This window comes from Brassica oleracea, chromosome C6 (assembly GCF_000695525.1).
Source record: "Brassica oleracea var. oleracea cultivar TO1000 chromosome C6, BOL, whole genome shotgun sequence".
Lineage (NCBI taxonomy): Eukaryota > Viridiplantae > Streptophyta > Magnoliopsida > Brassicales > Brassicaceae > Brassica > Brassica oleracea.
In genome coordinates, this window is record NC_027753.1 from 12,130,244 (window position 1) to 12,140,297 (window position 10,054).

General features: G+C 37.2%; 1 protein-coding gene and 1 long non-coding RNA gene across 2 annotated transcripts; both read left to right on the top strand.

The window, feature by feature from the left end:
• The first annotated feature begins 772 nt into the window (after positions 1 to 772).
• Positions 773 to 1,307, top strand: LOC106299749. Its single transcript, XR_001261860.1, has 2 exons — positions 773 to 872; positions 986 to 1,307. It is a non-coding gene; the product is annotated as an uncharacterized LOC106299749 (long non-coding RNA).
• Positions 1,308 to 3,596: 2,289 nt separating this feature from the next.
• On the top strand, positions 3,597 to 4,913 carry LOC106297497. The gene is made up of 2 exons (XM_013733725.1): positions 3,597 to 4,155; positions 4,318 to 4,913. The coding sequence occupies exons 1-2, from the start codon at positions 3,597 to 3,599 to the stop codon at positions 4,911 to 4,913; spliced, it is 1,155 nt and encodes a 384-aa protein (XP_013589179.1).
• Positions 4,914 to 10,054: the final 5,141 nt, after the last annotated feature.

The window sequence follows — 10,054 nt, forward strand, 5'->3', positions numbered from 1 at the left end:
TTTTTCTTTATTTATTTCTATATAAAAATACTTTATGGTAAATTAGAACTTTTATGTCAATTAGTACCTACAATAATATTTCATTTCAATCAACATATGCCCGACTTTCATAAAATATATATAGATAAATCCATTAAGAATCAAAGACTATATTTTGTCATCTAAAATAAATTAGTAAAAAAAAATATAGTAGCTAACTCTTTGATAATTTAATTTGGCCACATATTTAATCTTTCAAAGTTACCCATATATATATGGCTATCATTATTGGGTACTTTTAGGTGGTGATATATCCTATCAAAAAAAAAAAATGGAAAATCTGGAACTTTTTAACATAAACATATTAGAATATAAGGAGAATAAAAGTTACCAATAATTATACTTTCAGATTCTTCGGATTATCATGCAACAATTTTTCAGGGACATATATAAATTTTCACATTTAAGGATATTGATTAGAAATTAGTAAATGCTAAAATTGGTTGCTAATCTTTTGCTAGTTGATTTTATCCACATATTTAATTATTCAACGTTATATACATATATATATATATGGTTGTCGTTAATAGGTATTTTTAGTTGCTGACTTACTTTATCAAAAATGAAAATGAATGTTTTGAATAAAATTTAACATAAATATTTTAGGATATAAAGAAAAAAAACTAACCTATCAATTTAAAACAGTTTTTCTCGATAATTCTAAAAATAGTCTTCAAAGACCTATATATATATATATATATGTATATGTTCATACTTAAGGTTTCCTACAATAAACACACAAAGCATTTTTTTACTGTGAAGGTTTACAATGTCGGCATCGAAATTTGCTATATTTTGTATTGTTCTCATTTGTCTTGCTGGTCTTCATGAATGTATGTCATATATAGCTTACATTCCATCCACTCCTCTAGCAGTATTACCGTTAAATTAATATTAATATACTCCATCATCTTTTAATTTGTTTTATGCTTTAAACTTTATGCAGGTGCCAATCTGGAAAAAAAAACCCAAAGGAACATGCTCCAAAATACCAAAGAATGCTTGGTTCTGTAGTTCTACTACACACTGCCGAAGCACCAAAGCGGATTGTGAGAAGATTTGTATCTGGTAGTTTATGGGGCCGTTGAATTTTTCTGTAGAAAATTTCTATAATAATATATTCCAATTATTTTCATACTTCTATTATTAAAAATTTAGATAATAAATAGAAATTCCTATTCCACAGGAGCAGCTAGTATTATGTACTAAATGTTTTGGAATTTCTTTGAAAGATCAATATATATAGTTGTCTTTCTGACTTTCTTCAATTGTATTTAAGAAGTTTATAAATTTTATACAAAATGAGAATAAAACCACAGTAGACTGTTTAACTGAAATTTAAATGTTGTAAGTACTTTGTAAAAAATTAAATATATATATATATATCATTTCAAAATATATTATAAACTACATAAATTAATATTAAATAAATTAATATTTTTTTGACAACAAGACATTCACCAATTCATATTAAATAAATTAATTAACACAAAAATTAACACTTTTCACCTGTCTCAGACTTGACCGATTCAATATATAACACAATTGCTTAAGATAATAAAACAATATACTATAAAATAATCCATAAGGACGTGGGTCTTCTAAAATATGGTCTCACTAAAATTTTATAATAAAAATTAATATATAAATTTTGTATAACTATAAACAAAACATTGTTTTGTTTGCCCCATGACCTCAATCGCTAATTATTCTTAACCATTCACACCATATTACTGACAATGTGATCATGTTTTATCTCGGCAAATGGTGGTTTATAGCACTATTATTATTAAGTATTTTTCACATAAAATATGTCATTTTGAAAACCAATAAATAATATAATGGCTACCTAGACGTAGTTCATAATAGATGCATAATTTTTATTATATTGTATTTTCTCTTATGATAGTCCTTACAATATTTTGATTATTATATATATTTTTTACGGAAATCTATTTTTGACAAATAATAAAAAATTATTTTTCTTTATTTATTTCTATATAAAAATACTTTATGGTAAATTAGAACTTTTATGTCAATTAGTACCTACAATAATATTTCACTTCAATCAACATATGCCCGACTTTCATAATATATATATATATAGATATATCCATTAAGAATCGAAGACTATATTTTGTCATCTAAAAAATTAGTAAAAAAAATATAGTAGCTAACTCTTTGATAATTTAATTTGGCCACATATTTAATCTTTCAAAGTTACCCATATATATATGGCTGTCATTATTGGGTACTTTTAGGTGGTGATATATCCAATTAAAAAATTAAATAAAAAATATGGAACTTTTTAACATAAACATATTAGAATATAAGGAGAATAAAAGTTACCAATAATTATACTTTTTGATTCTTCGGATTATCATGCGACAATTTTTCAGGGACATATATAAATGTTTACATTTAAGTATATTGATGAGAAATTAGTAAATGCTAAAATTGGTAGCTAATCTATTGCTAGTTGATTTTATCCACATATTTAATCATTCAACGTGACATATATATATATATATATGGTTATCCTTAATAGGTATTTTTAGGTGCTGACTTACTTTATCAAAAACGAAAATGAATGTTTTGAATAAAATTTAACATAAATATTTTAATATATAAATTTTGTACAAATATAAACAAAACATTGTTTTGTTTCCCCCATGAACTCAATCGCTAATTATTCTTAACCATTTACAATATTTTGATATTGTTTTATCATTTTACTTCTAAAACTCATTTGCAATATATAATCCATATCTTATATACATCAAATTATTTAACGAGAACAAGTTGAAAGCCAAAGTTTAGATTAATTAATATATAAGCCAAGAAAAAACTGATCTTTTTATTTGACATAAAATAATTTATTTAATATATGAATGATACAACTGAATTTTTGCTAAACAAATAATATATCATATTTACACCATTACTAATTACATATTTTTATGGTACAATAACTGAAAATACATAACTTGGTGTTTATGCATCTTACAGGAAAGAATATATTATTGATATGAACAAGGTCATTGATGAGAAAAGTTTTTCATTGAATTTAAAGATGAGACTTCAATAATGCTTACTATATTACTGACATTGTGATCATGTTTTATCCTTGGCAAATGGTGGTTTATAGCACTATTATTATTATTTATTTCTCACATATCTCTCTATTCAATTCCTTCTGAATAGTGGGCTTTTGTTTTCAACACTTGATCTCCACAAAATATCTTCTCTCATCAAATCTCAGTCGTCCGTTCTAGGGTTCCTACGAGTTTGAAGATTGAAGAAACGCATCTTGTTGGTGGCTCAGGTGAATCGATCGTGAGACAGGTGATATTCTTGGATAGACAAAGGCATTCTGTGAAGTTCTCGTAGACTTTGGCTCCTGAAGATGTCTGCAGCAATGGATTTGGCGTAATGGCAATGTCGCTGGAGGATGAAGATGCTCCCTTCGATATGCCAGATCTCTACCACAGTTCAAATCTAGTGACAGTAACTCGAGGAGCTTGATTGGAAGGCTTCTCAATCCTGCTTGCCAGGATATGGCTAGTTTGATTCTTGATATGCCTCGGAAATGGCAAAAACAAAAAAGAGTAACTGGAAGAGATTTGTCAAAAGAAAGGTTTCAGTTCATCTTTCAGCATGAGTATGAGATGGAGGAAATTCTGAACAAAGGTATCCATACCTACGAGGAATGGCCGATAGTGATGGAGCGGTGGGTGGAGAATCCCCCCCCCCCAGATTACTTGCAATATGTGGACATCTGGGTCCAGATTAAGAACATCCCGGTGAACCACTACACAGAAAAGGCGATAATGGCTCTTGGTGACCTAGTGGGGAAGACAACAGTGGTGGCCTTTGATCCGGAAAAATCTCAGAGGCAGGACTACGTCCGAGCTCAGATAAGATTCAATGTGGCTAACCCACTTAAGAAGTCGAAGATTATAAACCTTCCTAATGGAGGGGGCTCGGCTGAGATCTTATACTTCTATGAAAGGGTTCAGAAACAATGCTACCACTGTCAGAGAATGACTCATGAGAAATCAAGCTGTCCTTTGCTAGTGAGAGAGGGAAAGCATGAAGCGTTGAAGAGAAGACATGGTATGGGGCCCTCAAAGCCTGCTTAAGACCTTATCATCAAACCCAATGACCCGCTCTTTGGGGTCCTGGAGGAATGTCAAGTTGGAATCCATCTGGTTTTGGGACGACAAAGAATTGCCCCTGAGGTTTTAAAGGGGTTGCGCCAGTACCTCCTGTTGGCAGATGGTGAAGAAAGAAAAATCAGAGAGGATAAAGTCAGGAAGTCGGTGAGGGAGGTAGAGAAAGACCCAGTGACAGAAAGGATTGCTCTCAGATTGGAAGATCCTCCTATTGTAACTGAAGACCTTAACAGAGGTAAAGGTCTGGTTTTTGGTTATGAAACATCTGACTCAACGTCGGCGAAGTCAGGAAGCAGAGGCCGTCAGAAGCTCCTTGGAGATGCAATCAGATCAGAAGTTTCCTCGTCGTTGGTAGTCTTTAAGCCAGTTGATAATCCGGTGCAAGAAATGTCTAGGGTCTTTCCTGGGATAGTACCCACTTCTGGTGATCCGACGGTTTATAAGATTGGTCTTTTTGAGGCCACATCTTCCGAGAAAACTAAGAAGAGAGGGAAACCTACGAAAAGGCCTTACGTAAAGAAAAGAAGACTGAGGAAGGTGGGAGAGGAAATGGAGCAGGAGGCTGGGTCGAGCCAGTCTGGGTCTGTTAGTGAAGGTGGGAGTAAGAAAAGAATTTCAGAATCAGAAAACAGTGATGGAAGAGCTAACTGGCGGAAGCCAAACGAGGCGGTCCCAAATGAGGGACTGTCCAACGCGTAATAAGTATAGTGGCTTGGAATTGCCAAGGATTGGGGTGGCCTCAAGACTTGACAATTCCCAGATTGGGGAAAATATGTTAAAAATATTTTCCGGAGATATTGTTTCTGATGGAGACTATGAATGGTAGGAATGCTCTTGTAGATATGCAAGTTTGGCTTGGTTATGATTTTGTACATACGATGGATCCTGTTGGAAGATGTGGCGGACTGGCACTATTTTGGAAGAAGAATTCAGACATTATTTTCAACTTTGTAGATAAGAATCTGATGGACCTTAGTGTACAGTGGGGTAGCATGAAGTTCTTCTTGTCTTGCGTGTATGGTCATCCCAACGCTAAAAAAAGAGGCCCGGTGTGGGAGAGGATCAGTCGTATTGGGGTTCAAAGAAGATTATTGTGGGCTATGGTGGGTGACTTCAATGAAATCCTCAGTAATGATGATAAGCTTGGTGGCCCTCTGAGACCAGGCTTGTTGTTTCAAGACTTCAGTGATATGCTAAAATCCTGTCGTATGAGAGACTTGATGAGCACAGGGAACTCCTATTCTTGGGGAGGAAAGCGTAACAACAAGTGGATCCAATGCAGACTTGATAGATGTGTAGGAAACAGAGAATGAACTTTGATGTTCCCTAGCTCTAGCCAAACCTTCCTACAAAAGAGAGGTTCTGACCATAGACCTGTTCTTCTGAGCCTCAAATCGTCGCATGAAATATATAGAGGCTCCTTTAGGTTTGACAGCAGAATGTTGAATGATCCTCAAGTCAAATATGAGGTCTGCAAAGCTTGGAGTGTTATAGGGGGTGGTAGTGGAGCTTCGGTTTTTGATTGGATAAGAGATTGCAGAGTGGCTTTGAGCAGGTGGAAGAGAAGTAGCGAAGCAAACTCAAAATCGAAACTGCAAGGCTGGTATGATGAGGAGCAGTCGAAGATCAACCCTTCCTTTCAGGTTATGAATGACCTTAAAGTACAGTTGGTGAAAGCTTATAAAAATTAAGATAGCTTTTGGAAGCAGAAATGCAGAGATACGTGGAGTGGCTTTGGAGACAGGAATACGAAATTCTTCCACGCGTCTGTCAAAGTGGCAAGGAAACGGAATGGTATTGATAAGATTATCGATGAGGATGGTATTACACATAGAGCTGAAGCCTCCAAAGGCCAACCTGTGGTGGAGTAATTTTCTTCATTGTTCAAATCTTCCCACCCGACTAACTTGAGTTCCTTCATTGAGGGGTTTCAAGGAGGTTTCTATGGAAGAGGTGAAGAGAGCAGCCTAGGCTATTAAACCCACCAGCGCTCCTAGTGCCGATGGAATATCTGGTCTCTTCTTTCAAAAATACTAGGGTGTTGTGGGTCAGAGAGTCACTCTGGAGGTGCGTGAATTATTCAGAACAGGGGAGTTCCCTCTCCAATGGAACTTTACGCAAAATATGCCTCATCCCGAAGAAGATCCCAGCAACTTCCATGAAGGATCTGAGGCCGACCAGTCTGTGTTCAGTGATGTACAAGATTGTTTCCAAGATAATTGTTTCAAGACTTCAGCCCTTCCTACCTACTTTGGTAGCGCCTAATCAGTCTGCCTTTGTGGCTGATCGGCTAATATCAGATAATATCTTGATCGCACATGAAGCAGTGCCCAATCTCATAACACACAAAGAGATTTCGAAGAATTTTATAGCCGTCAAGGCCGACATGTCCAAATCTTATGACATGGTTGAATGGGAATATGTCAAGGTTTTGCTTCTTTCTATGGGATCGATCAGAGTTGGGTTCAAAAGGTTATGTTCTGCATCTCGACAGTAACCTATATGGTGTTGATGAATTGGCAACCCTTTGACCTTGTGGAACCAGAGAGAGGACTTAGACAAGGGGATCCTCTCTCCCCCTTCCTCTTTGTTCTCTACACCGAAGGACTCACCCACATGATGAATAGGGCTGAGAAAGATGGACAGATTAGTGGTATAAGATTCTCCAATGCTGGTCCCTCCATCCATCATCTTCTTTTTGCAGACGACGGTCTGTTTATGTTGGAGGCTTTGATTGAGCAATGCAACAAGATGCAGGAAATCCTTAGGAGGTATGGAGACTTTACGGGGTAAGTGGTCAACCTGGACAAATCTTCAATCACTTTTAGAGAGAATGTTGAGGAGGACATCAAGATGGCGATTCACTCTAGACTGGGAATTAGTAATGTGGGTGGTGCAAGCTCTTATCTTGGTCTACCTGAGTGCTTCAGCTGGTCCAAAGTGGACATGTTGAACTTTGCCAAGGAGAGAATGAAAGTCAAATTCTCGAGTTGGTTCTCAAGGATGCTATCACAAGGAGGAAAGGAAGTCCTTACAAAGTCTGTTGCGATGGGCATGCTAGTCCATGCTATGAGTTGCTTCAAGCTACCCAAAACGATTTGTGATAACTTAAATAGTGTGATGTCTTCCTTCTGGTGGAGCTCAGTTGAGGAAAGAAAGAAAATTCATTGGGTCAGTTGGGAACAGATGTGCCTACCAAAGCGACTGGGAGGAGTGAGTTTCAAGGATATCCATATCTTTAACCAAGCCTTGTTAGCCAAACAAGCGTGAATACTTTTGAATGAGCCTAGCTGCCTCCTGGCCAGGTTCCTAAGGTGTATGTACTATGAGGAGAAGGAGTTTGAAGATTATAGAATTGGGCAAAGGCCATATTTTGAAGGGAGGAGTTTCCTCTTTGGGAAGGAACTATTGGACAAAAGCCTAAAGAAGATGATTGGCAATGGCAGGAAAACATTTGTTTGGACCTCAACTTGGATAGACGATGGCGTGCGACTGAGAGCTCCACTGATGAAGAACCAACTTACTGAGATCGACATGCGTGTCTCCTCCTTGTTAAATCACCAGACAGGAGAGTGGGACACCGAGGTCCTGAATGAGCTCTTCTATCCAGAAGATGTATCACTGATTTTAAAGATGAAAGTTGCTCCAGAGTCAGAGGATTTCAGTGTCTGGAAGTACAATAAGAGTGGAGCTTATTCAGCCAAATCAGGGTACTGGTTAGGGTCTTCTTCCGCCAAATCATTGGTTAGGACTGAGGCAGAAGCCCTCCCTTCGCTGGATCCGTTGAAGGAAAAGTGTTGGTTCCTTAAAATCCCTCAGAAGCTGAAGGTTTTCTTGTGGAAATGCCTCTCCAATGCTCTTCATGTGGCAGAGGGTATTGCGAGGAGAGGAATGAAGGTTGATGAGAGGTGCCAATTGTGTGGGGAGAAACTGGAGACTGCTAATCACATCTTCTTCCCTTGTCCTCTTGCTAGGCGTGTCTGGTCTAAAGCTAATGTCCCTCTACAGTGTGGAGGCTGTCACCCGGAATCCATCTTCCAAAACATCAATCATCTCCTAAAGTTGGGGGAAGGTAGAAGACTGGAAGATGAAAACTATAAGGCTTTCCCGTGGATCCTTTGGAGACTTTGGAAAAACAGAAATGGCTTTATTTTTTAAGGAAAGATCTATGAAGCCATCGATATGGTGAACAAAGCGTTTGATGACTGGAGAGATTGGACTCAGGCTCAAATGGTGGCAGACCCGTGTGCAGATACTAATCACCTATCAAACGCAGAGGAACGGCCGTTGTCGGAACCTCCGATTGAGGGGTGGTTAAAATGTGATATTGGTATCCATTGGTGTAGAAACTCCCTGATATCTCATGATTTTAATATGTTTTAGATTCATATTTTAGCTCATTATGATTATTCTAGGTTGCATTTAGGTCTTAATATTGCATTTACATGCATAATTGCATAAATAGGGTATAAAGTGCACACTTGAGAAGTTTGGGGAGAAATCGCAAGGTTGTTCTTGGAAATTATGGAGTTTGTGGCCGATTTGAAAGAAATCTGAAACCAAGGGACCATCTTGCAATTACACGACGGCTAAATCGTACAAATGAAAGATTGGGGTTGATTTGAGAGGGTGTGTCTTATATTCTAAAGATTGGGGCCATTTTGTAAAGAATCAGACGTTGAGGGACCTGTCTTACAAATACTTAAAACTTCACCATTGGAGAGGATCGAAGCTTTTTCTTTGACGGTGGAGCTGAGCACGGCCACGGAGCCAGACCTGCTGTGTAAATATGAGAGAAGTCGCCATTGGAGCTCACGAGCTTCACGATCTGAAGATGGCCGCGACGATAGAGCTCGGCGAGGAGTGAATTGAGGATGAGGTTGAGCACTGCGGGGAAGAGACGACTTGGACCAGAGATCCCGTGGTGGAGAACTGCGACAATCTTGGAACGGTGGTCACGGCTGCTAAAGACGTGAGGAAGCTTGTAACACCCGTCTTTCAAAACTAACCAACTTAATAAATATATTTCATAAAAATCCATCTTTATTCTTAAAGAAACATCTTAACATGAAATCATAAACCGCATAATTCGCAAAGTCAAACCAACGTAGTTATATCTGAAATAAAACATAAGTAAAACTCATTTTTAAAACCAGCACCCGACAAGACTCACTGTGAACCCTCACTCTTCACCTGAAAGGAGAAAAGGGGAAAGAGGGGTGAATAACACACAGTCATTCAGTGAGGATGGTCATGCCTGTCCACATGACCCCTAACATTATTAACCAACTTGCACACAAAAATACTAGTCCTAGAACATGCATCACTCAACATATTAAACAATTAGCAATCATAACAAATTATTCATATCAATACACTTCCATTAATCACATTAACATTTCTTATCTCATAACCATTCCCATTAATAACATAACACTTAGGCTGGCCGTCACCTCGAAAGGTCGTACGCCACCTTGGGCTCGTCAGCCGGTTTACGGGCTTTGACGGGATCGCCATGTCCTCGTCCTCAGTCCGACTTCACACATTTTATATATACTTTACACTTTCAACACTTATCACTTAAACCATTATCAACTAATCATTAAAATTATCATCACAAATAATCATCACACATCAATCACAATCAAATACAAACAAGTTCCTAGACCTAGCATTTAAGAATACAACTTGACTAATAATATTAAGAATCCACAGATCGCATCCTCACCTTTGCCCTAAGGCTGAAAGTAAATTCTGAATATAGCGGTTGAAATACTATTCTAGCGATCTGAAACTGCATGTGTTCAAAGGGAATTAAGGTTTCTGTTTTGATAGAACAA

What these genes read in the sequence shown, in the direction of transcription:
- LOC106297497 (XM_013733725.1), top strand. Translation starts at nt 3,597, where the DNA reads ATGGCTAGTTTGATTCTTGATATGCCTCGGAAATGGCAAAAACAAAAA. An exon ending in AGCGTTGAAGAGAAGACATG is followed by an intron (nt 4,156 to 4,317) that starts GTATGGGGCCCT and finishes TCCTGTTGGCAG; the next exon opens with ATGGTGAAGAAAGAAAAATC.